General features: G+C 49.3%; 2 protein-coding genes and 3 pseudogenes across 8 annotated transcripts; 2 read left to right on the plus strand and 3 right to left on the minus strand.

The window, feature by feature from the left end:
* The first annotated feature begins 417 nt into the window (after nucleotides 1-417).
* LOC147960611 (uncharacterized) lies at nucleotides 418-1,067 on the plus strand (annotated as a pseudogene).
* Nucleotides 1,068-6,972: 5,905 nt separating this feature from the next.
* Nucleotides 6,973-13,482, minus strand: LOC147960612 (uncharacterized). The gene is made up of 2 exons (XM_087536158.1): nucleotides 7,310-13,482; nucleotides 6,973-7,213 (listed from the first exon to the last, which is right to left on the minus strand). The coding sequence occupies exon 1, from the start codon at nucleotides 12,514-12,516 to the stop codon at nucleotides 10,792-10,794; it is 1,725 nt and encodes a 574-aa protein (XP_087392284.1). The 5' UTR covers nucleotides 12,517-13,482; the 3' UTR covers nucleotides 6,973-7,213; nucleotides 7,310-10,791.
* On the minus strand, nucleotides 8,018-8,779 carry LOC147960613 (secreted RxLR effector protein 161 pseudogene; annotated as a pseudogene).
* A 375-nt stretch (nucleotides 13,483-13,857) lies between the features above and the next one.
* Nucleotides 13,858-18,496, plus strand: LOC125531999 (receptor-like protein 2; annotated as a pseudogene).
* Nucleotides 17,010-24,905, minus strand: LOC125531997 (uncharacterized). Of its 7 annotated transcripts, none has more exons than XM_048696182.2 (9): nucleotides 23,909-24,905; nucleotides 22,851-22,934; nucleotides 22,647-22,753; nucleotides 20,090-22,527; nucleotides 19,716-19,827; nucleotides 18,651-18,933; nucleotides 17,748-18,499; nucleotides 17,511-17,663; nucleotides 17,010-17,416 (listed from the first exon to the last, which is right to left on the minus strand). In XM_048696182.2, the coding sequence occupies exons 4-9, from the start codon at nucleotides 20,185-20,187 to the stop codon at nucleotides 17,237-17,239; spliced, it is 1,578 nt and encodes a 525-aa protein (XP_048552139.2). In that variant the 5' UTR covers nucleotides 20,188-22,527; nucleotides 22,647-22,753; nucleotides 22,851-22,934; nucleotides 23,909-24,905; the 3' UTR covers nucleotides 17,010-17,236. The 7 variants fall into 7 exon arrangements, with proteins under 7 accessions (XP_048552139.2, XP_087388693.1, XP_087388692.1 ...); XM_087532567.1 differs by adding an exon at nucleotides 23,488-23,618 and having other exon boundaries at nucleotides 22,647-22,934; XM_087532566.1 differs by having other exon boundaries at nucleotides 20,090-20,637; nucleotides 22,352-22,527; nucleotides 22,647-22,934; nucleotides 23,488-24,905.
* Nucleotides 24,906-27,133: the final 2,228 nt, after the last annotated feature.

Below are 27,133 nucleotides of genomic sequence, written 5' to 3' on the forward strand. Positions count from 1 at the left end.
GCCTTCTTTCTTATTACCTCATGTAATCTTTGATGTAACACTTTTCCAAATTAAATAAAATGCCACAAGGCTTTTCCCTAAAAAAAAACTCTGAATTGAAGGTAGAAAGTTAACAGAGCGAGCGACTACACGTAGTAATCGGAAGCCATTATCCCTGAGATTCCAACATGTCATGTTAGACAACCTGGTCTTGGACTCGGATTCAAAAACGAAAGTGCGCGTTTTAGCTCTTCCTGGGCCGACTCGGATTCAAATTCCTTGCCGCCACCTCTCTGTCTTCCGCGTCCCTGTTTTCTTTTCTTGCTCGCCCCCGTTTCCCCAAATCCCGATCCATCTCACGTCGCCCTCCGGTCAGCCTCCCTCCATCCATCTTCCTCTCCCTCCCAACGCCGGATCGTTGCTCTCGCGATTGCACGGCCGCGACCATGGGCGGCACCATGGTGCTCCCGTCGTCTATGCTCCCGCGCCGTAGCGCCGCCGCCGCCGCCGACCTGCACTCCTACTCCTCCCGCGTGCGCGTGCATCCCGCCTTGATGGCGAACCCCGCGGCTGCCAAGAAGCCAAAGCGCCCCGGATCCGTGCGCGACGAGCAACCGCGGGCGAAGCGCGTACGTGGTGCCTGCTCGGGAGGCGAGCTCCATGCCGCGGTCACCGCCACCGCCAACATCAAGAGCAGCAAGCTTCCGTGTCCCAGCAGCGGCAAGGATCCAAAGAGTCCGACGTGCCTCCACCCTTCCGGGATCAAGAACCAGGTCGCCGAATCTCCGGCGAGCGCAACGCAATCGAAGCCGCAGATCAGCATGCGAGAACTGATCGAGAAAGCTCGCCTCACCATGGCTCTCCTCGACAAGGCTCGCTCTGCCTCCCAAGAAGAGGCCACCCGTCGGCGCGAGATCCAGCGCAGCAGAGCGGAGGCCCGACGAAAGGTGGAGCAGATGGCGGACATCGTGCAATTCAACGACCCCTGAATCCATCACTTCGACGTGACCAAGTCCCCTGAGGAGCTTCTCCAAGCAAGACAGCAAGCATGGCGTTATCAAGCTCACCTCATCGAGATGGCTCGTTGACGGGGCTATGCTCAAGCGATGTAAATCCACCAATGTGTGTAAGACAATAGAATTGGGGGAACCGGCTCAACCCTCTAGGGGTGGCCTATCTCATATATATATAATGAAGGGGTACAAGTTACATCATACATATGTGTACGTATACAACTACAGAGACTATACAGTTTAACACCCTTCCTTAATCTTAGCCACTTCCTAAAGAATCTAGAAGAGTAAGATTGCGCCTACAAGTCTCGAACTGTGGAAGAGGTAATGGCTTGGTGAAGATGTCTGCAAGTTGATCCTTGGAAGAGATGAACTTGATCTGTAGTTGCTTCTGAGATACCCGTTCCCGTACAAAATGATAGTCCACTTCAATGTGTTTCGCTCGGGCATGGAATACCGGATTAGCAGATAGGTATGTAGCACCGATGTTATCACACCAAAGAATAGGAGGCTGTGATTGAGATATTCCCAACTCCTGAAGCAAAGACTGTATCCAGATAACTTCTGCAGTTGCATTAGCCACAGCCTTATACTCAGCTTCAGTACTGCTACGTGAAACAGTAGCCTGTTTCCGAGCACTCCAGGCGATCAAGGTAGAACCAAAGAACACAGCATAGCCCCCCGTGGATCGCCTGTCATCCGGACTGCCAGCCCAATCCGCATCAGAATACGCCGAGATGACCCCAGAGGGATTCGGTTGAATGTGCAAACCATAGGACAACGTGAAACGAATGTAGCGCAAGATGCGCTTCACCGCAGACCAATGAGTGTCACGAGGTGCCTGAAGATACTGACATACTCTGTTGACAGCAAAAGAGATATCAGGACGTGTGATCGTCAGGTACTGCAATCCACCAACAATACTCATGTACTGTGTCGCATCAGTAGAAGGCAGGAGGTCACCATCGACAGCAGTAATCCTGTCAGTAGTAGACATAGGAGTAGTAGTCGGTTTGCACTTAAGCATCCCAGCCCACTGCAACAGATCCAAAGAGTACTTCTTTTGTGTCATAACAAGACCACTGGAAACAGAAGCAACCTCGACACCAAGGAAGTAGTGAAGCTGCCCAAGATCTTTGACCGCAAAATTAGCACCAAGAGACCGAACAAGAGCAGCAGCAGCCGACTGAGAGGAACTGACAAGGATAATATCATCCACATAAACAAGCAGATACATGGTGACTTCAGGCCTCTGGAGAAGAAATAACGAGGAGTCAGCAGCTGATGATGCAAATCCATGAGCACGAAGGGCCGTCGCAAGACGAGCATGCCAAGCACGAGGAGCTTGCTTCAGACCATAGAGTGCTTTAGTGAGCCGACACAGATAATCAGGATGATCAGGATCAGAAAACCCTGGAGGCTGCCGCATATATACCTCCTCTTCCAGAACACCATGGAGAAAAGCATTCTGCACATCCAACTGACGAAGAGACCAACTCCGAGTAACTGCAAGAGAAAGAAGAAGCCTGATAGTAGTAGGTTTAACCACTGGACTGAAGGTGTCTTTATAATCAAGACCATAACGCTGCCGAAAACCGCTAGCAACCAGCCGCGCCTTGTAGCGCTCAATAGAACCATCTGAATGCTTCTTCACTTTGAAAACCCATTTGGAATCAATGACATTCACACGGGGTGGTGGCGGAACAAGAGTCCATGTCTTCTTGCGGAGAAGAGCATGATACTCCTGCTCCATAGCCTCTCGCCAATGAGGTATACTCAGAGCAGCCTGATACGTACGAGGCTCAGAGGAAGGATCCGCACGAGCAGCAGCCATACAGGCAGCCAACCAAGCAACAGTCCCATCATGTCGCTGTTTGGGCTGGAAAACACCACTGCGACTCCGTGTATGTGGTCGTTGAGGGACCACAGTAGGCACAGGAGCCGGAGAGGACTCTGGTGATGAAGGCGGCGAGGGCGAGGACGACTCGGTTGGCGACGGTGAGGCCTCAGAGAGGACCGGTGAGAGCACACCGGAAGCCGGTGTGCTCGGCCCAGGCGAAACCGGCGAGGAAGGCCGAGGAGGCGATGAGACTGGCGTGGCCGAGCGAAGTGGCGAGGCCGGCTCAGGAGCCAGGGGCACCGAGGCCAGCGGAGCCAGGCGCATCGACGAGCCGGAGCCATGCAGCGCCGGGCTGCATGGCGAGGGAACCAGCCCGGGCAATGCCGGCCCAGACTCCACTGGCAAGGGAGTCATGGCGGGCCGAAGCAGCGAGACCAGCCCAGAGGCCAGGGGCGTAGAAGCATGCGTTGCTGGGGTATCGACCGGACGTGCATGGGCACGAGAGCCGAGGCCATGCAAAGGCTCAACATGATCGTCATGAGCCGCTGGTGATGCCGATGAAGGAGGCGACGACGCCTCTAAAATTTCCAAACGAGCCCCACGTCTAGTGCCTGCACCATGGTTAGGCAACAATATAGGAGAGTATGCAACATCATCAAATTGGTCAGCTGCAACAGAGGATGAATGCAAAGAGGGTGGTTCAACAGTGGACACAGGAAGCTTGGCAAAGGGAAAAACATGCTCATCAAACACGACATCCCGAGATATATAGACACGATTGGTGGGAACATGAAGACATTTGTATCCTTTATGAAGAGAGCTATAGCCCAGAAAGACACACTTTTTGGAGCGAAACTCAAGCTTGCGCTTGTTATACGGGCGGAGATGTGGCCAGCAAGCGCACCCAAAGACCTTAAAAAGGTATAATCAGGTTGTTCATTAAGGAGAACCTCAATGGGAGTCTTCATATTCAAAACACGAGTGGGAGTACGGTTTATGAGAAAACATGCAGTGGTGAAAGCATCACTCCAGAACTGAAACGGAACCGATGCATGGGCCAAAAGAGTAAGACCAATTTCAACGATGTGACGATGCTTACGTTCGACAGAACCATTCTGTTGATGTGTATGTGGGCATGCTAAACGGTGAACTATCCCAAGCGACTGAAAGAAGGAGTTGAGGTTGCAATATTCACCCCCCTCCCCAATCGGACTGAACATGAACAATTTTGTGCTTGAGAAGACGTTCAACATGTTTTTGAAACTGAACAACAATGTCAAACACATCAGATTTGCGTTTAATAAGATAAAGCCAGGTAAAGCGACTATAAGCATCAACGAAACTGATATAATAATTGTGACCACTGACAGAAGTCTGAGCAGGACCCCACACATCTGAAAACACAAGTTCTAAAGGATGTTTCACCTCACGACTAGACTCCGAAAAAGGAAGTTGATGACTCTTCCCCTGCTGACAAGCATCACACACTGCTACATCTTTATTACTAGACACACTAGGAAGCTCATGACGACGCAAAACATGACGAACGATAGGTGTGGCCGGGTGACCAAGACGAGCATGCCACTGTGACGAAGATACCCAAACTCCACTGAACACGCGAGCGACTGCAGGATGCTCCAGACGATAGAGTCCCTGGCACAACCGCCCGCTAAGAAGAATGTCCCTCGTGCCCCGATCCTTAATAAAAAGATCAAAAGGATGAAATTCACAAAGCACATTATTATCACGTGTAAGTTTAGGAACATAAAGAAGATTACGTGTCACAGAGGGAACTCTAAGCACATTACGAAGTTGAAGACTCCTATTTGCATGCCTAGTGAGAAGAGATGCTTGACCAATATGAGATATATGCATACCTGCTCCATTTGCAGTGTGGATTTTGTCAGAGCCATGGTAGGGTTCGCGAGTATGGAGCTTGCCCATCTCACTCGTCAGATGCTCCGTGGCCCCAGAGTCCATGTACTAGTGGGGATCAACAGAGTAGGACTGAGTGTGCCCTTGCTGCTTGGTGGACACTGGGCGATCCGCCATGGCCACCTGACGCGCAAAGTTGCGCGTGTCCTTGCCATCATTGCCAAGACCCAGAAAGCTCTTCTGAAAGCGTTTGTGGCACTTAGAGGACCAGTTCCCCTCAACGCCACATAGTCGGCACACGCGCTTACCACCAGCCCCCGGTAATGTCGCGGTAGTAGGGGGGCCGAGGTAGGCGGCGATGGCAGCCCCGAAGTAGTCCTCGATGATGAAGAAGGGCGGCCACCCTTGGTGGCGGCGTTGGCCGAGAGGGAGCCCCCACTGCCCCTGGAGCAGCGCGACTCGACCCGCTGTTCCGTGAGAAGGAGGCGGGAAAAGACCTCATGCGCCATCATGGGGTTCGAGTTGCCCCGCTCGTTCATGATCTCGACCAAGGCGTCGTACTCCTCATCGAGACCATTGACAATGAACAAGTTAAACTCGGAGTCGGTGAGGGGCTATCCGATGGAGGCCAACGTGTCGGCAAGGCCCTTGACCTTGTTGTAGAACTCGGTGGCCGTGGAATCCAGCTTTTGACACTCACCAAGCTGGCGACGAAGCGCGGAGACACGAGCCTGTGACTGCACCGCAAACGAGCGCTCGAGGATGGTCCATGCCTCATGAGACGTCTTGGTGAAGACAACAAGTCCGGCAACAGCCGAAGTGAGCGACCCCTGGATGGAGGAGAGGTTCGCCTGGTCCTGCCCTGTCCAAACACGGTGTGCCGGATTGTAGACCGGGCCGTGCACGCTATCCACCAGCGCAGGGGGACAGGGGAGAGAACCATCGACGTAGCCCAGGAGATAATGACTCCCGAGAAGCGGGAGAACCTGCGCACGCCAGAAGATGTAGTTGTCTGCCGACAACTTGATGGGACTGTTGCTTGGTTGGCTGCCTGTATGGCTGCTGCTCGTGCGGATCCTTCCTCTGAGCCTCGTACATATCAGGCTGCTCTGAGTATACCTCATTGGCGAGAGGCTATGGAGCAGGAGTATCATGCTCTTCTCCGCAACATGACATGGCGGCGGCGTGATCTGAAGGACAGCGGCGGCGCAGCGCAGATGACAGGAACCGCGGCGGCTAGGTTAGGGTTTTAGGCGGAAGCGTGTTTACCTAGGCTGATACCATGTAAGACAATAGAATTGGGGGAACCGGCTCAACCCTCTAGGGGTGGCCTATCTCATATATATATAATGAAGGGGTACAAGTTACTATATATATAATGAAGGGGTACAAGTTACATCATACGTATGTGTACGTATACAACTACAGAGACTATACAGTCTAACAATGTGTGCCAAGTGATCGAATTAGAGCAAGAAATCATCAGCGGTGCAGCCTTGTTGGTAGTCTTACATAGCTGAGCAACGCAGATGAAGCAGAGTCTGCACTCTGCAGTGCTAGTGTTGCTTAGCGGAGCAAAGCAGAGGAAGCAGACTCGCTAGTGCTAGTGCTAGTGTAGTCTTGGTTGCAAGTGTGAGTATTTCACTGGCATGTTTTTCAGTAGTGCGAGTGAGATTCTTAGTTTGGCCATCAATTAGTGTTCATTATGATCACAATTGATCAATTAATGCAAGGGTTTTGTTTCATGTAAAAACATTGGATCTGATCAGTCTGATGTATGCAAGCATTTGCCATTGGATCTCTTTCTATGTTTCCATCTGATGTATGTTCCTCCTATTAACATTATCATGAATAATAGCATGCACACGATTCCACCAAGAAATTCTTTTGTGAACTATTCCAAGTGACTGTATTTCAGGAGAGGAACAGATATGTGTGCTCTACTCCCTTGAGAAAAGTACACACCTCAACAATGCACAATTTATTTGTCGCATCAAGAAGGCGCCAAAATGCATGTTTCCTGAATCATACATGCATCACTGTTACCAACAGCTCATGTATACTTGCTGTCTGAATTTTGCAACTGCTGCAAATTTCGTTCAGTACAATTGCTGTATATGCCAGAACAGTTTCATGTCACACTGCAGAGCAAATCAATACTTGCCGCAACTCATGTATACTTGCCAAATTTGGCAAATTTCGTTCCACACAAATGGTGCCAGTATCAAATCAAACCACATGTCACGTCACAGAGGAAATGCATACTTGACGACAATGGCAATATCTGAATTCACATATTCACTGACATAAACCCACTGGATTAGAAGGGAATTTACAATGCCTAATACATAATCTGAAATTATAGTAACAGCTTCAATCAATTACAAGGGGAAATTTTGGCAACATTCACAGGTGTTGCAGTTCTTCCTCTTCCTCGGCACCTTCAAGCGTCATCCGCGGCTTTTTTCCTCCTGCAGCGAAATCAGGAGTGCCCATTTTTGACACGCTGGGAAATGACATGACCAAGGAGGAGAATAATCAATACTTCAAAGTGGCACGGAGGAGAAGAATCAATAATTGAAACAAAAGAGAAAGGGCTTACCCATGGTTTTTATCCATTGCATTTTGCCGATCAATACTTCAAAACTTCTAGCAAGACATTCAAAATACTAGCCATCGCGGTCGGTGTGACGCTACTGATAATAGTTCTTACCCTATGACAGCCCGCACACTGCACGTCAAACCGGGAGTACCTTCTTTAGAGGCTATGGAGTAACTTCCCTGTACAACGTGGGAGGTGATGAACAATCCGGTCACGGTTAGTGTTGGCCCAAACTAGCGAGTAGCTAGTTGTCGGAGGATCAACCAAGTCTAAACTATAGCTAGTGTAAACTAGGAGAGCACACGGTGCTGCTCACACACACTAGTAGTGAAGCTGGTACACTTATGAGTAGAGGAGGAAACTGAAGTGGCTTGTTTCCTTGATTTGATCGGAATGGAATGCTACAACCGGGTGGGGTGCAGCCTCTTATATAGTGCTTACAAACCGACTATGGGCTAAAATATCTGCTAGCTCTTAGCTAAGCACTTACGTCACAGACTTACCTTAACTAGTAAGCTAGGGCTTCTTACCGACTTGCCGACCTGCAGCTGTGTACGGCTATGCTGCTGCTGTTTTCACTTCGTAGCTAAGTTACTACTGCCGACATGCAACTGTACCATTTTACTTCTAGGCTAAGTAATTTCTACTGCTGCCGCTGCATGGAAGTTACCCGAGACAAGGTTTAACTCAACAATCTCCCCCTCAACCTTATCGAAGGAGCTTCGTGTCGATGATCCCGACCTTGTCGCGCAGATCCTGGAATCGGACGCGGCCAAGTGCCTTCGTCAGGATGTCTGCCTTCTGCTCACCAGTCCGGATGAACTCCACGATCACCGTGCCTTTCTCGACGCAGTCACGTATGAAGTGATAGCGGAGATCGATGTGCTTGCTGCGGTCGTGAAGCACTGGATTCTTGCAGAGGGAAATCGCCGACTTGTTGTCGACGAAGATGAGCGCAGGGACGGTGTCCTGATTCAGCATCTCGCCGAGAAGGCGAGCAAGCCAAATGCCTTGACAAGCCGCTGTAGCTGCCGCGATGTACTCCGCCTCGCATGAAGATACGGCGACAACTTTCTGCCTCATCGATTGCCAGCTGACGGGACTGTTCCCGAGAAGGAACGGTATGCCCGAGGTGCTCTTTCGGGAGTCCACGTCACCAGCATGGTCGGAGTTGCTGTACCCGACCAAGCTCTCGCCGTCGCCACGACGATACACGCATCCATGCGTGAGCGTACCCGCGATGTACCGAAGCAGGTGCTTGACGACAGCGAGATGATTGCTTGCCGGGGCTTCCATGAACCTACTCAGGTACCCGACAACGAACGTGATGTCCGGTCGGGTGTGCACGAGGTACCTGAGGCTCCTGATGATGCTGCGGTAGAGTGTAGCATCCACCGCCTTCTCGGAGCTATCCTTGCTGAGCTTCAGCCGTGCCTCCATTGGAGCGTGCACGGCATGGCAGTCCTTCATGCCTGCCCGCTCGAGCATCTTGGTGGCGTAGGCCGTCTACGTGATCGTGATGCGACCACCCTCCTGGTTCACCTCCAGCCCGAGGTAGTACCGGAGCAGCCCGAGGTCGCTCATGCTGAAGAGATGATGCATCTCTCCCTTGAAGCGTCGAACCTCTTCGGGCTCTGCCCCGGCGATGACCAGGTCATCGACGTAGATGCCGACGATGAGCAGCGTGTTCGCGGTGCCACGCGAGTACACGCCGTGCTCAGAAGCGCTGCGTGAGAACCCAAGAGATGCGAGGCTTGCATCGAGCTTGGCGTTCCACGCCCTTGGGGCTTGCCGGGGACCATACAGGGCCTTGTGTAGTCGATACACGCCCTGCTCGTGGCCCTTGGCAACGAACCCGGGTGGCTGGGAGACGTACACCTCGTTCAGGTCGCCGTTGAGAAACGCCGACTTGACGTCCATGTGGTGTACCTCCCACCCGCGGTGAGCAGCCACGGCAAGGATGAGCCGCACGGACTCCAGCCTTTCCACCGGAGCGAAGACTTCCTCGAAGTCCACTCCTTCACGCTGCACGTAGCCCTTGGCGACGAGGCGCGCCTTGTGCTTGACAATGGCGTCGTGCTCATCCTTCTTCACCTTGAACACCCACTTGAGCCCGATGGCTCGGTGCCCAGCAGGCAGTGTGGTGAGTGTCCAAGTGGCGTTGTTGTTGATCAACGCCAGCTCGTCCAGCATCGCATGGCGCCAGCAGTCCTCTTGCTCGGCCTCCGCGAATGTGGCCGGCTCCTCACCGGCCATCAGATGCAAGACGTTGTCGTCATCAACGTCCTCTTCCTCGGGCTATTGCTGTGTTGCCGCAGCCTCGCCGAGGAGATCCCCCATGCGCCGAAACCTGTGGGGGGCGCCAATGCTGTCGTCGACGTCGAACAGCTCCGACCTCGCCGTTGGCGGGGTTACGAACTGCCTCCCGGGATCCACCTTGCTTGACGTCGGGGTGTCCGAGGACACCGTACCCGGGGACAGTGTTCTCGGGGTTGTGGTTCCCGGATCCACACCTCCCGGGCTTCCCGGGGTGGAACTTCCCGGGGTCTTGCTTCCCGGGGTCCTAGAGTACATCGGGTACTCCACGGTGAAGGAGCTGCTTGCCGGGGCCTCCCCCGACGCCTCCCAAGTCCATCGCGCATCTTCGTCGAAGATGACGTCGCGCGAGACATGCACACGCTTTGAGACGGGGTCGTACATCCTGTACGCCTTAGAGCCCGTCTCGTAGCCCATGAACACCATTGGGATGCTACTGTCGTCGAGCTTCTTCAGTTGTGGGCGCGTCATCTTGACGTGCTCGACGCAGCCAAAGGTGCGGAGGAAGCGTACATCGGGCTTCCTCCCATACCACGCCTCGTAAGGCGTTTTTCCATCGACGCTCCTTGTGAAGGAGCGGTTGAGGATGAAGACGGCCGTGAGCACGGCATCCCCCCAATACGTGCTCGGCACCTGCTTTGCCTTGAGCATGCAGCGTGCCATCCCGAGCACCGTCTGGTTCCTCCGCTCGACGATGCCATTCTGCTGCGGCGAGTAAGGGGCTGTGAGGTGACGTTGCACCCCTTTCTCGTCGCAGTGCTTGTAGAACGTGGCCGACATGAACTCGCCGCCACGGTCCGTGCGCAGCACGCGCAGCTTTTGGCCACACTCGACCTCTGCCGCTGCTTGCTGCTTGACGATGGCTTGCTCCGCCTCATCCTTGGAGGCGAGGAGCAGCACTCACATGAACCTGCTATAGTCGTCGACGAGCAGCAGGATGTAGCGACGCCCTCCTGGCGTTGCCGGGGTGATTGGGCCGCAGAGGTCCCCGTGAACCAGCTCCAGGGGTTTCTGCGCCCGATAGCGTGCCTTTTCTGGAAAGGGCAGGCGCCGCTGCTTCTCGGCAAGACACGCATCGCACAACTCGTCGGCATGCTCGATGTGAGGTAGCCCATGAACGAGGTTTCCTCGCGCCATCTTCCGCAACCCGTCGAAGTGCTGGTGTCCTAGCCGGGCATGCCAACGCCACGCGTCGGAGACATGGCCCACGGTAAGGCACACAGGATGCACGGGTCGAAGAAGAGCTTGTAGAGGCGGTTTGCCGAGCGGGTTACCTCGATGAGCAGCCTCTTCTGCTGGTCGCGCACGGTGAGAACACCGCGCCGGATGCCGATGTCGAACCAGCCCTTGTCGAGCTGTCCAACACTCACGACGCTGCTCTTGAGCGCCGGGATGAAGTAGACGTCCGTGAACGCCCTGTGATCACCCCCTTTGTCGGCGAAGACGACGGTCCCGCGCCCATGGATCTCCACCACGGATCCGTCCACGAACCGCACCTTCCCGGTGATTGAGCGGTCCAGCTCCGCGAACGCGTTGACCGAACCAGTCATGTGGTTCGTGGCGCCGGTGTTGAGGAACCAACCCTCACTTTGCTTGCCGCCTGCAAGCGTGGGTGTGGTCACGGCTCTCTCCTCGTTGAGGAAGACATAGCCGCACCCACATGCCGTTGTCAGGGAGCCATCTCCCGTCAACACGGTGGACCCCGAACACTTTGTTGTCGGGGTGTGGCTGACTTGAGTCTCCGTGCGCTCCTGCACGGAGTCGATGGTCGCCAGCATCATGGTCGGAGCATGGTCCGCCATATGCGTCGTTGCCGCGCCAACTTGCGCGACCTTATCGGGTCCCGAGTTTGGGGACGCCGTCGCTGGGGTGTGGCTCCCCCACACCCGAGCCTTCATCGCCTCCCAGTCGACAGGCCCCGAGAACGTCGTTGTCGAGGTGTGGCCTGTCACTGGAGTGATGGTTCCCGTGGACAGGTTCCGTGCCTCCTGCACGGAATGGGTGGTTGTCGGAGCCGTGGTCGCGAGAGATGATGTGCTCTCCTGCACGGGCTCGACTCTTGCCAGCATCATCGCCGACCCACCGTCCACGTCAGGTTGGACGAGGTTTGTCGTTGCCGTGGCTGCCTCGTCGGCTTTCCTCCTGCGGCAATCCCGGATCCAGTGACCCGGCATGTTGCAGTAGCGGCACTTGCCACCGTTGCCAGCGCCTTGCCCTGCCTGGCTTGGCTTGCGACCGCGGTTGCCGCCGCCGCTCTGGGCGCGGCCTCCGCCTCTGCCGCGACCTCTGCTTCCCGTGGGGGCGCCTCCCCCACTGCCGGAAGAGCCATCGCGGCCGCGCTGCTGAAGCTGCGTGTCCCACTGCTCCCTGGTGAGCAGTAGTTCGCCGCCAGCATGGTTGTCAGCTTCGTCGCCGCGCTCCTCGACGACCTTCAGCCGCCCTACCAGCTCCTCGGTCGTCATGGTGGAGAGATCCACCAAGTTCTCAATGGACCAGGCCAGTTGCTTGTACTGCCTGGGGACGACGCGGAGAAACTTGAGAATCACCATCTTGTTGTCGATGGGATCTCCGAGCGTTGCGAGCTCGTTGACGAGACTTTGCAGTCGCAAGACGAAGTCGTCGACTTGTTCACCGGCCTTGAACCGGATCTCCTCGTACTGGAGGCGCAAGGTCTGGGCCTTCGACTCCCGTACGCGCTCCACGCCGATGCGCAGAGTCTTGATGGTGTCACATGCTTCCTTGGCCGTCTCCTTGGCGCCAAGAGTGAGCACCATCTCCTCTGGGACGGAGCGCAAGATCGCCTCCATCGCCAGCCGGTCCTCCTCATACTTGACATCGCCGGTTTCCACAGCTTTCCACACATGCCGCACCTCCATGATGACTTCCATCATGACCGACCAACTGGGGTAGTTGGTCCGCGTGAGGAGAGGGAAGGAGGCTGGACATGCCCACGTCACGCACGGAGCATGGTGCACCCAGCTCACCTCCCGGCCTGCCTCGCAGCGCGAGCGCGTCCGCCGCACGGGTGTCCTCAGCCGAGCTATGCTCGGCGGTCTTGGAGCTGTCGTCGGCGACGCCTCCTTTCGGCATATGCTTCGGCATAACCTGAGGCTCTGATGCCAATTGTTGGCCCGAACTAGCGAGTAGCTAGTTGTCTGAGGATCAACCAAGTCTAAACTACAGCTAGTGTAAACTAGCAGAGCACACGGTGCTGCTCACACACACACACTAGTAGTGAAGCTGGTACACTTATGAGTAGAGGAGGAAACTGAAGTGGCTTGTTTCCTTGATTTGATCGGAATGGAATGCTACAACCGGGTGGGGTGCAGCCTCTTATATAGTGCTTACAAACCGACTATGGGCTAAAATATCTGCTAGCTCTTAGCTAAGCACTTACGTCACAGACTTACCTTAACTAGTAAGCTACGGCTTCTTACCGACTTGCCGACCTGCAGCTGTGTACGGCTATGCTGCTGCTGTTTTCACTTCGTAGCTAAGTTACTACTGCCGACATGCAACTGTACCATTTTACTTCTAGACTAAGTAATTTCCACTGCTGCCGCTGCATGGAAGTTACCCGAGACAAGGTTTAACTCAACAGTCAGAGCCTGGCACAGCAACTTTATAGGAGAATTTCAGCTTGCGGCAGGATCGCCGGTTTTGTAGGTCAGCTCGGGAGACTGGAGGAGCTCCACTTGGAGTTTTGGACAATAATATCATCTCACCATGCTCAAGAAGTCAACAGACTACAGGTACCACTATGGCCAGTCCTTCAAGTCTAGCATTCACTCATTTGATGTTTTGGATGCTCGTTTTCATCTAGCATTCATTGTTCCTGCATGTGAAAAGACAGGAAGTCATTTAGTCACACAGATGCAAGTCCAAATATTATTCTAGAGATGAGACATTACAAAAATGAACCATCCAATCCAAGCAAAAGAATAGAAGCATTAAAAGATCAACAGCTCAAGAGTTCATATAGGATAAAGTTGTAAAGTACACACATTCAGTTGATTTTTTTTTTGACGCGTACATTCAGTTGATATCACTAAGGTTTCAGATAAGAGACAGCCTTAAAGGTGAAATAACTGCTGGCCATGCTGGTTTGTTTTCCAGTTACTTATGCAATTAGAGATAAGACATGTTTATCATAGGATTAATGAAAGATATAGCATCGTGGGCAGAGACAGTTTCTGAACTCCACAATCTCAATTGCCTCCCTTACCCGTTAACATCGCAGAAGCAAGCGCACTACTTCTCCTATTGTCGGGGCGGAGTGCCAACGTCCATCGAACTTTGGAACCCTTCGGGTGGTGGAGCATCGTGTGGTCGAGTGGGCCTGGTGCAGGTTGAACCCACGGTTTCAATCCATTTTCCTTTTTTTTTCTCCTCAAACCAAACCGCCCCGATTCAGTCCACTTAACTTCTCGGTCCACCCCGCTCCAGCCCATTATAAATTTAGCAACCATTTCAGCCCATCCAAACGAGACCATGTACCCACACCAAAACATCCAGTTCAACCCGCCCCATTCCCAGATTGAAGTGTGTCCATATCACCAGGGCTCTCTCCACATATGGTTCCAATCAAAATGGCCAAAATTGTTTATTTTCTGACAGTGACTGCTATAACAGCAGAGAAACTTGTACTTCAATACATACTGGTGGTAGGATAAAATAAATACAACATGACCAACCATACTTACCCAGCAACCCGCGTATTCTTGTAGGTACCCTTCTCTCAAGAGTTGACTTATAATTTTATCATTTGCAGTACACACCCAGTTTCAACTACTTGCAGAAATTTCAAATTAGTTGATTGCATCCATTTGCACGGCTTCAGACTAAGTCACTGCTCCTCTTCAGTCTTCAGCTTCCAAAAGTATAGCTTTCCTCAAAACAAGAGGAAATCTTAGCTACCTATTTGCACATGTTCATCCAGTTTACATAAGGCGCCGAGCCATTGAGTACCACACCATCATCCGATTCCTGTTTTCCTCATGGCTTCAGTACTAAAAATCTCAGGCGGCTTTTAGTATTGTTCAGAGCAGTACAACTAGCCAGATGGTTTTCAGGCGAGATTCATGAGAACACCCTTCCTCGCCCAGAAACAGAAAAGTTTATCCATGCCTTTCCTTGGACTTGCTGCTCGCCTCCTACTCTTCTTTGCCTCTCCTACCAGCTTCTGCACGGAGCAGGAGAGTAGCTCTCTCATCAACTTCCTAGATGGGCTCATGCCAGATGGCAACGGTGATCTCAACGATTCACGGGTGAATGGTACAGACTGCTGCAAATGGGAAGGCATCATCTGCAGCAGCGATGGGACAGTCACAGATGTCTTGCTGGCCGCCAGAGGTCTTAAAGGGGGCATCTCGCCATCCCTCGTCAATCTTACAGGCTTGTTGCACCTAAACCTGTCCCATAATTCGCTCGAAGGCAGTCTACCAATAGAATTAGTTTTCTCCAGAAGCATTATTGGCCTCGAAGTCAGCTTCAACCGCCTCAAAGGTCATCTACAAGAGATGCAATCCTCAAACCCCAGCCTTCCTCTTCAGGTACTGAATATCTCAAGCAATTCCTTCACACGACAGTTCCCATTAACAACATGGAAGGTGACGAAGAATCTGGTTGCTCTTAATGCAAGCAATAACAGCTTTACAGGACAAATACCATCTTCTATCTGCATCAATGCCCCATCATTTGCCATGCTTGATCTCTCATATAACCAATTCAGCGGCAATATTTCTCTGGGGCTTGGCAGTTGCTCTATGCTGAGAGTGCTCAAAGTTGGCCACAACAACCTTACTGGAGCTCTCCCTGACGGACTCATCAATGTTACCTCAAGCACATCTCTTTAGCAAACAATGATTTGCAAGGAGTTCTTGATGGTTCCCATATATTCAAATTAAGCAGTCTGACTGTCCTTGATCTTGGATCGGCTGGTCTCAGTGGCACGATTCCAGCTTCTGTCGGCCAGCTAAGAAGATTAAAGAAACTCTAGTTGGATCACAACAATATGTCTGGTGAACTGCCATCGGCCCTAGGTAACTGCTCAATCTCGGATACATTACCCTCAGAAACAACAGTTTTACCAGGGATCTTAGCAAAGTCAATTTCACCATGTTGGATCTGAGGACAGCTGATTTTTCATTGAACAACTTCACTGGTACAATTCCTGAAAGTATCTACTCATGCACCAACCTAGTTGCGTTACGCCTGGCTTTCAATAAATTTCATGGCCAGTTCTCACCAAAGCATTGGAAATCTCAGGTCCCTCTCCTTCTCAATTACCGGCAACTCTTTTACAAATATCACAAATACACTTCAGATGCTCAAGAGATGCAAGGATCTCACCTCCCTGATGATGGGAACCAATTTCAAGGGTGAGACCATACCACATGATGAAACATTTGATGGTTTTGAGAATCTTCAGGTATTGACGATAGATGATTGCCCATTGACCGGACAAATACCTCTTTGGATATCAAAGCTTGCAATATTGGAGATGCTAGATTTATCATTAAATCAACTCACTGGACAAATACAATCTTGGATTGATGAACTGGGCTTCCTGTTCTTTCTAGATATATCAAGCAACAAACTTACAGGGGATATACCAGCTGCATTGACAAAGATGCCAATGTTACTATCAGAGAGAAATGCTGCCAAGTTGGACACAAGGTTCCTTGAGTTGCCTGTATTTTGGACGCCATCACGTCAATACCGGACGGTCGGTGCTTTTCCCAGCAAATTGTGTCTGGACAACAATAATTTTACTGGTGTAATTCCCCCTGAGATTGGTCAGCTACAAATGCTCGACATCCTGAATTTAAGCTCCAATAGCTTAACTGGTGAAATACCACAAGAAATCTGCAACCTCACAAACCTGCAAATTCTTGATCTGTCGAACAACCAGCTCACAGGTGAAATAGCACCAGCCAGCCTGGTAACCCGGCGGAAACTGCATTTTAAACTTCTTTGTCATAATTTCGTGTGTATGCGTGTGTCGATCTTGGTCCTTGGCTGATTGATAGGTTGATTCTGATCAAGTGCAAGGTTGTAAATGTTCCATCGGATACCTTGTAGCAAAATCATGTCCCTCCCTTTCTCATCCAAAGGCCCATAAGCCGTCAGTGCACTCAGATTCCAAGATACTGGCAACATACATCTTACGACTGAGGACTCACATTACCTTGGAAAAAAGATTCCGAGATCTGCTCTATGAGGCAAGAGGCGATCATGGCAGTTGGCAACTGTAGGAAAGCATCTACCTGATGCACAGCCAGCAAAGGTTTGGCTTAACCACATTCCTCACATTCCTCCAACTGCAACACGAACACCCTGCAACCCTGCAGTTCAGCTAACATAATAAATCTTCCCCAACACAAAAACAAAAGGAACATATCATATGAGCTGTAATGTTCATCGATCAACCTAGATAAATGGTAGCAAGCAAGTTTCCCACAAGTCGCACAGCGGTAAATGTTTACAGGTCCATGTAACACAACATTCAACAACCAAATCTCTAGCTACATCGGGTCTCACACATGTCACACAGCGAAAGCGCTATGCAAAGATGCATTCCATATGCAGAAGAACGCTTGGCGCAGCATCCTAGTACGTCTTGACATCGATGTGCTTGACACATCTTGCATTGGCAAGCAGTATAGCCTTCAACACGGGAAGCCTGTCCTCCTCTTCGGCGCAGTGGATCGTTACCTTCTTAAGGCTTTTGGCTTGGAATGATATTCCCTCAGCCATTTGAAGCGGCTGCTTTTGCTCTTCACAGTCAAACTGAAATTTTATATAAGAGTAGAACATGTTAATAGGAATTCCTGTCTTCAGCGAAGAAAATAGACAAGGACAAACACTGAGTGTCTTCAACCACCTTGAGCTTCAGATCAAGATTCTCAAGCATAGGAGAGTGCTCGAGGAAGCAGGCTAGAGGAGCAAATTTGTTGGAAAGACACCATTCACCAAGAATGAGACTTGTCAGACTGATGAACATTGAGCACCTTGGAGTCATTCTATCGAATGCGACCTTCACATATGTCAAACAAAATAAGAACAGATTCTAAAGAAACAAATATTTCAGACATGTACAAAAATTAAGAAGCACCCATACATGTCTCACTGGTGTTGGCAGTTCTATGCTCTTGGCGTTTGAAAGATCACATAGGATTACTGCTGATGTAGTTCGAACTATGTATTTTGGAGTGCACCTGCATCGAGTGTCCTTGAAGCATAGCGAGACCAGCTTGCCAGTACGAATCAGAAGATGATTCAAAACTAAGCAGTTTATTATTTCCAGAGTCTTCAATGAACTTGATGAAATCTCAGGACAATAAAGAGTGCTGTCTGCCAACTGCAGATTTTCCAAAGACGTGCATTCACGGCTGAGCTGATCAAAGACAGATGCGACTATTATAACATTAGTGAGCTTCACAGTTCGCAGATATTTAGAGCTAAAGTTGATAGCTTTAGGATCTAAGTAAAAAGCTTCCCATCTTGTATTTTCAGTGAAATCAATCGATTTAACTTCATGAAGTCTGATAGCATCACCGATCCAATACTTGGCTGCATCAATTGCAAAAGAGTGAAGGCGGAGTTTGTCCAATGTATTAGCATTACCCCGCCGCTCAAACAAACTTTTTGCAAACTTGTTGAACTTTACTCTGTCCATATCAAAGTGATCAATATCGATATCAAGGCATGGTGCTGAAGTCCATAATGGGGGCGATCTTCGGAATAGCATGCTTGTGCGTACAACGTCCTGTGCTGGCATGAAGGACATGATACAATGGAGTATGCTCTCATGAAGGACGCTAATCCTATCATTGTCATCACAGCAAGGCTTCTCTTCATTTCCTATAGGCGCTTGTCAAACAAAAGGGTAGATTAGACGTGAATCACAAGTTTGCTATTAGCTGCATGAATGATGCGACATGCAACTCCAAGAAACAAATATCCTTTTTTAAACGCATTTGAAGGACCTAATGACAACAACTAAAATCATGAAGGGGCATACCTGTTGCTTTTGTATTATCACCAGATAGCACCCTCTGGAGGTTGCTCTGTACCTGAATGCTTTGATTCTGTGGATCACTAAAAATTCCTCGCAGAAGCGTCGCAGTTGAGGGTTCAAGCATTTGATAATCTGATGAAATTTCCTCAAAATGATCATCCGATGAGATGTCCTCAAAATGATCATCTGATGAAATGTCCTCAAAATGATTATCTGATGATATGTCCTCAAAATGATCATCCTCTAAATGATCCAATCTCGTATACAGCTTATAATTATAATCAACCTGAGAATAAAAAAACACACCAAATCTTTTAGCTTGAAGTCTAAATAGACATTCCTTCAAAAGCTCAGGGGAAAAGAACATTAAAAGAAATAAACCTTCCTCCCATCCTGTGAAATACAATACCAGTACTCACAAGGTATGCAGCAAACATACTAAATACTATGATTCACAAGACATAATGGAATGATAGTTGACTGAAGAATGAGCTGTACTTATGGCGAGTACTCAAAATATTTTTCGTATAAATGCAAAAGGCTTGTGTATCATTTCATTGCTATGTAGGGTTGATAAAGAACAATCAGCGCACACAAATGCACACATGATCGCTCGTCCAAGCGGTAGCACGCACACACTAAACCCCAGGGAGGACTATGCACGCCCCTTTCACCCCCAGTCTACTCCATGCCTATGCATCGTCGTTGATAGTCTGCACTGGAGGATGAATGGCTGGGAACCACTGAAGGTGCAGTTGTTCCATTATTGCCACAACCATCAATATCAATCAAGTGTGGTGTCCCTCAGGACCTTCCCGGACCAAAGCCGCCAACTAGGCTGAGAATGCCTCATCGCCATTGGTTCGTGGTAGTTATGCCCTAGTATACTCTATTGGTATCCGAGATTTCCCTGGATAAGCTGTGAAGCCCAGATCATATGATAAGCTGCTGAGCTTGAGACTTTCATAGACTAGTAGCCGGAAGTACTCCTGTTCTAAGCTTTAACATACCGATCAGCATATCAAGATCCGTAAAAAGTCAATGAAATGTTACAGAAATGGAATATACCTCGCTAACAGCTACTATGAAAATCATTCTCTCTAATCTGACAGCAACATTCAGAAGATCAGTCAATGTCTCGGGTTCGTCTGGCGACAGTGCTTGCATCAGAGCCTCTGATCTGTACAGATAACATTAAAAAGTAATGAGATATGTGATACATCTCGTGCACTTTCAAGTTCAAACAGTAACACCCAAAATAGCATAATAATATATATGATATGAGCCGAGTGAGCAACCTGAACCCATCACATCCACATACATCTATGATCTATCACGCTCAGTAGCATGTAGAAACCAAAATTACAGAAATAGCGAACAACTAGCAAATCAAACGAACAGGGGGAGGGAAGGGGGGGGGGGGGGGGATAGAGACTGCTCACAGTTCTGAGATACGAGACTTGCGAAACTCTTCCCTGATTTGGGACCTCCAGTTGTTGGCACCGCCAGCACCTCCTCCTCCATCAAAGACCACCTCCATCACAACCGGGTTCGAAGCTTCGAACTATGGCTTCCTTCCGGACCGGTGTCCCAAAAGGAGATGGATGTGACTATTATATAGCAAAAGGTTGTAACGCCAGTGACAGCTATTGCTCAGCGCAAAATTACAAAGGTCATTGCGTACAGTTCACACTAGTTTGTCGCCTTTTCCTTATAATCGGGATGTTCCAAATTTGGCTTCACAAGCGTTACTTGGCATGGCTGGCAATAAGTCTTTCTCCACTGAGCAGTAGACCCCACATATTAAATATTGGGGGGAAATGGAACCTCGGTTTTTCTCCCACCCCCACCTCAGTCTGCTTCTGTTTGTTCCTGGTGTTCCTAGCTTGACATGGATGCCATGTCACACAAAACCACCTAACAGGGAATGAGGTGGCAAAATACTTTGACATGAATGCCACACCACATCAAACCATGCACAAATACTTCCCTGGGATATAATCAGAAAGGGTTCATATCTGAGGGTGCACATTAGATGGTTTTGGAGTCTGCGGTGCAAATTAAACTGAGACAATAATAGTTAAGGCACCAAAGTAGACCTTTCCTTAGGGTTTCCATCTTCTTAAAATTTGAAGGTTAAACCCTACAACTATTTAGTTACTACTACTCTTTTACTTTTTACTTAATTATAAAAACTTCTATCTGATGCTTTATTTCATAGAGATCATATCAATGATTATAAAGGTTAGCTGAAAAGTAATATTCAAATTCACCTCCCTATATTTGTCATCATCCCACCATGCCCACTGACCAAGAAGTACTAACCTAAGAGAAATGACCGATACATGCCCCTATAAAATGACTTGCTACGACCACTTAAGCTCTTCCAAAACACTAAAAGTAGAAATAGAGAGTGGAAACATTGCATTTGATTACACTCATGATTATCTCCATGGACAATTGTTAAGAAAAGAAGATGCTTGAATCATGTAATGGTTACAGTGAAACAAAGGGAGTGCTCAAGTATCTGAACTATTGTCTCGATTGTGGTGCCTATCCTGAGCGTATAGATATCTCCAGTGACAAAATAAGGGTGAGCTGCAGTGCCATAGGCAATCAAAGTGGACCCACTGTTAAGTTTCCCACTACTAGTGGATAGTGTTAGCTTGACACTGTGAGATCAGGCACGGCATACTTTTGTATGGTCCCCTAGGCATATCTTGAGGCATGCAGCCATGCACACTGGAAAGATCCTTGACCGACTTAGTATGTACGCTTACCCTGGTGTTAGTTAAATGCAGCAATTTATATACTCATGCAGTAGTGGACGGTAATAGGTGGGAGCCAAGAGCTCTTCTCAGATCAAGCCCAACCTGCATCCATCAGTTTGTCTTTTAGAGTAAGTTGGTGAGACTGTACACAAGTTGGTTTCCAGTAAGTGGGTTAATGATTGTGTGACAGTTCCAACACTAAACAATATGTTGTTTGTACTTTGTACTACAGAATCGCCATATCACTACAACATGAGCCAAACACTCATGGATATAACTCCTATTAGCTACAAGACTTTACCTACCTACCTACATTTTATCATTTATAGTGATGTTGGGCAGGTGTGTGGGTATCAGATCAGACACATATACCAGTCATACTTCTGTCGTGTCAAAAAGTTGGGAAGTTATTTACACATGTCTGGCAAGTTGATATATCTACTCATCAACATTTCCTTAAGGACAATGGTACCCTGAAACACTGTGAGCTAAAATGGTACAGTACAATTCCATGTGCTTGCTTACATATTTTTGCAAGGCATAAGAAGCAGCGATAAAAGTTCCTCTGGCCGACCTTGAAGAATCAATTTGACAGTTGTCTGCAAAATGGTTTCTGTGTGTGTGTGAGGAGGGGGGGCGGGGGATCACGAGCATGCGGTCGCGTGGCCTACAGAAAGGAGGTTGTACGCCCGCTTGTCAGCAGTAACAGGGGTTGGTATGCCTGGCTTGGCAGCAGCATACTGCAATGGCAATTGTGGTCCTGCTTGTGGAAGATCTAGCACCCGATAGTGGCGCAGCCGCGGTTGGTGTTCGTCAACGAGCTGTATTCAGCACCTCCCTCCTCACGGCGCTTCGTGTCACAATGTACCGGGAGCAAGCAGGCTTGGCACCCTGCCTCTAGTACAGAAAGGAAATCGTTGTACAGAAAATTACCATGTGAATGCAAACGTTTCTTCTCGTGACAAGAGAAGCCTGATGCAACTCCATTCTTCATCGGTCACAGTATTCAATAACATCTCATTCTCGATGAATGGCTCAAACTCCTTGCAGTGTTTCTGCAACTTGCACACGGCAAGGATTATTAGCAAGCGCCATAGCCCATGGGCAACCTGCACCATCAACAATTCGCAACACGCCTAATTAGTCAAACATATGCTCGATGAAATCCTAACTGGGATTTACAATTCGCGAGTAACTTGCTACACAAAAAAGGGGTTTCACTGCATACCATGATGTACTGCACGACCATCTCCCAGTACTTCATTTGTCATTCCTTGTCGCCCTCCAGCTGGTCATCCATTGCCCCAGTGACTACAATGATTAGTCATATATGACCTAAAAGACAGCATAGAAAGCCACAAAATCCCACTATTTTGTCAAGATGATGAGTATTTGAACAAAATCTGAGGAAGCAGTTGCCATCCACAGTGACCTCAACTATCTTAAACCCAATGGAGTCCGACTGCGCCGTGAACTCTGACATGTCGGCCTTCTCATTCTTGCCGGACTTCTTCACCTGCAGATAAGAAAAAAAGGCAGTCTGAATTCTCCGGTCCTAGGAAATCAAGGCAGTAACTCCCTGATCTAGACTCACATTCCAATTGTATACTACTAAGTCACAAAAATAAACAATAGTCCCACAATTTACAGTCCATGAGTTAGAAACAATCATGCTGCTGGAACTAACTGACAGGATCTGAAACACTTCTCACACAACTAACAGTAACCAAAAGGATTTTGATGTGGGGAAGACACAACTCCTGTCGGCATGGGGTTCCTGGGTTCCATCTTTCTACACTGCGGCTGTAGAAGAGAACCAGTTCCTGTCAACCACAGCATCTGAAAAGCATATATAGTCACACTCTTGGGCAACCTTTCATAACAGTCTAACCAGTTCATATAAAGATTACAAACTTAGATTTCTTGAGATTTTGGTTACTCACAAAATGTGAACTGGTTATATTATTTTCACAATAAACATAACATATATGGTTCAGTAACAAAAAATACTATAGACTTCACCCAAGAAAAAAATATTTCAATTTGCCATAGAAAGCGGCAAAGCGCACCTTCGGTTCTTTTTGCAAGGCCATGTTTGCATACAATTTCTCAAGCTTCTCAACCCTACTCTTTGTCTCATACATGTTTTGGCTAAATATCATCTCACTGATGGACTATCTTTGAATGCATCACAAGGATCCTAAGTCAAGACAAAGAAAAAAGTAGCTAGAAAATAAAGTTCAGCGATAGAGGAAAAACAGAGATAAACTTCTACTAATTGTACTTTGAAAGGATGAGTTCGACAATGGATAAATCGGAGTAATCCAGAGTGAACTATCCACTACCATAAATTGTTTAGTACATCACACTAATGGCCTGTTACTTAGGCTTGGCAAATGAGAACCCCCACTAACTCATCAAACACCCACATCACTTGCGGTACCATGTTGTTTCATCCAAAAAATCCAAGAACACAAGTGTTGGAAGTACCATAAAGATCGGAACGGATAAAATCGGAAATGGCATCCTTTACACTAGAGGGAGGTTGTCGAAGTAGCTGAAGAGCATCTTGAGCTTGGAGTGGATGTCTCTGTGCAGACCATAATCCAGCTCAAGGAGCGCGTCAGAGATGCTCCATTGGCATGCCGAGCATCCCCTCTACCTCCTCAATCATCGCGGCCACCTTCGTCAGAAGCAATGGCACCACACTTGCAGTACATGTCAAGAAGAGAGGTGCCAACATTGACGTCTTCCTCCAGCCCATGCCCTTGCATCAACGTCTATTTCAGGAAGCAAACGGCAAGAGTGGTGGATAATCCCGACTCTGTCATGCCGCACCTCGTGCATCTCCCTGAAGCAGTACAGGGCCAGCGGCGCGAGAGCCTAGTGCCCTAGTGGACACGAATCCGTCCACGATCGACTTCCACATGACGATGTCCCTGGCCGGCATTCCGTCGAACACCGTCTTAGCGTCCCCGACAATGCTGAGACAGTGTTTAGCCTGGCGTAGAACGCGATCAGACAGTTATGCCGAGCCTGGTACTCGGCGGCGCGGCCATCATCGAGGAGCCTGGGCGCGCGCAGCACTTGAGGAGGACGGGGAAGGTGAAGCGGTCAGGCGCGCGACGGCGGCCAGCATGGAGCGGTAGGCGGCCAGAGCGCTGCCAGGGAGGCCCGAGTCAGCGAAGCCCGGGATCACGGCGTTGTGGAGGAACGCGTCCCGGCTCCCGGCGGCCGCGGGAGTCTCCCGCGCGGCGTCCAGGCGGCAGCATGGGATAGGACCAGTGTCCTGCGACGGACGGTCGTTGTGGCTGAGCTCCCGCGGAGGGAGAGGGCGACGGGGTCGAGCTCCCGTGGAGAGATAGGGAGCGGGGATGGGTGCGGCCGGCGGAGAGGTGGAAGCTCGCCGTCGACCAGGAAGACGGCGGCGGCGCTCAACCCTAGTTTGCGCGAGACAAAAGAGCTGGGTCGGGGTCGGGAGCAGGGGGGGGGGGGGGGGGGGGGGGGGGTTCCGGGGTCGGGAGCACGGGTTTTTTTTTTGCCACTTATTACTTTGCCTTTGATATTTTGCCACTTGTTATTTTGGACTTTGATTTTTTGCCCCCTGCCAAGTGGGTCCCATGTTAAATCTCGAGAATGCCCCTCCCCACATGATTGACCGGGACACGGGGAAGGAGCTCTTTGCCTCGTTCCCCAACCCCTCTGTCGACCACGAGCCATATGCCGGCAGCAGTCACCAGCTTCGTCAAGTGCCACCCCGGCCGCCGCTGACAAGTTGTGGGAAAACTGGTGGCGCAGCCCATCCTCCCGGCCTCCATGGCGGTCTCCTTCACGGGGGGTGTCGCGCTGCTCGGCTACCTCGGTTGTTGTGGAACTTCGCGACCGACGAGGCTGCGCTGCGCACGATGACCGCAGCGACTGGGCTCAAGTTGCAGCCAAGCGGCCGTGGCCGGCAAGGCGGCGCTGTGCACGATGACCGCAGCGACTGGGCTCGAGTTGCAGCCAAGCGGCCGTGGCCGGCAAGGCGGCGCTGCGCGTTGAAGCTGCTCTGGTTGGCGGAGATGGGCGGGCACGGCAGACTGAACATCCTGCTGTAGAAGCTGTAAAACTAGATGGAAGCGTTGAACCTTTTGCTCGGGTCGCGGTTGTATATATATGATGTGTGTCGTGGCTTACAAGAATAGATCGAGGAGATCGATCACGTTCGGTGCAAGAGGTTCGAGGAGATAGAGCAGAAAAAGAGATAGAAAGAGATACAAGTTAAACACCTTTCCTATCCCTATACAACATCTTCAACACTCCCCCTTAATCTAAACCTCAAGAAACTTTTGCAAGGTTAAGATTGTACTTGAACTCGTCCAATCTCCTCATGGTGAGAGGTTTTGTGAAGCCATCAGCAAGTTGATCTCCAGTAGGTAAAAACCGAATATCAAAGAGTTTTCGAGCTACCCTTTCTCTGACAAAGTGGAAATCAATTTCAATATGTTTAGTGCGTGCATGAAAAACAGGATTGGCTGAAAGATAGGTCGCGCCAATATTATCACACCATAATCTTGCAGCTTGTGGAGCTTTGATTCCAAGTTCATAGAGCAAAGTCTGTATCCACATTACTTCAGCTGTAGCATTTGCCAAAGCTTTATATTCAGCTTTTGTACTTGATCGTGAGACAGTAGCCTGTTTTCTTGCACTCCAGGATATAAGATTAGTTTCCAGAAACACAGCAAAACCACCTGTGGATCTTCTATCATCAGCACATCCAGCCCAGTCTGCATCAGAGTAAGCAGTAACAAGCAAAGATGGAGACTTGGTAATTTGAAGTCCAAGTCCTTCAGAAAACTTAAGATACCTTAAAATCCTTTTGACTGCAGTCCAGTGAATTGTTCTAGGTGCATGTAAATACTGACATACCTTATTCACAGAGTAAGAAATATCAGGACGTGTAAGAGTCAGATATTGCAAAGCACCCACAACACTTCTGTAATTAGTTGCATCCTCTGGTCCAAGAGCTTCTCCACTTTCAAGTGTAAGTTTTTCAGAAGTTGAAATTGGTGTACTTACAGGCTTACAATGTTGCAGTCCTACTTTTCTGAGTATGTCAGTAGTATACTTTTCCTGAGTAAGAAGAATACCATCCTTAACCTGCTTGACCTCTATACAAGGAAATAGTGAAGATCTCCCAAATCTTTGAGAGCAAACTCCAACTTGAGATCTTTAAGCAAACAAGTGGTAGCATATGAACTTGAACTTGCAACAATTATATCATCAACATAAACAAGCACAAAAATAGTGATATTGCCCTTATGATAAAAGAACAATGAAGTATCTGCTTTAGATGGTGTAAACCCAAGTTGTTGTAACTGCGTGCTCAACCTTGAGTACCAAGCTCTCGGGGCCTGTTTCAAACCATACAGAGCTTTATCCAACTTACAGACATGATGTGGCATGCTTTGATTCTCATATCCAGGTGGCTGCCGCATGAACACTTCTTCCTCAAGAACACCATGAAGAAACGCGTTCTGAACATCTATCTGTCATAAACTCCAACTTCTGGAAATAGCAATAGACAATACAATTCGAATGGTAGCTGCCTTAACAACAGGACTAAATGCATCTTCATAATCAGTACCAAATCTCTGTTTAAAACCTTTGGCAACAAACCTAGCCTTGTATCTGTCTATGCTTCCATCAGATTTTCTTCTTATCTTATAGACCCAT

This window comes from Triticum urartu, chromosome 7A (assembly GCF_056163025.1).
Source record: "Triticum urartu cultivar PI428250 chromosome 7A, HENAU_Tu73, whole genome shotgun sequence".
NCBI lineage: Eukaryota > Viridiplantae > Streptophyta > Magnoliopsida > Poales > Poaceae > Triticum > Triticum urartu.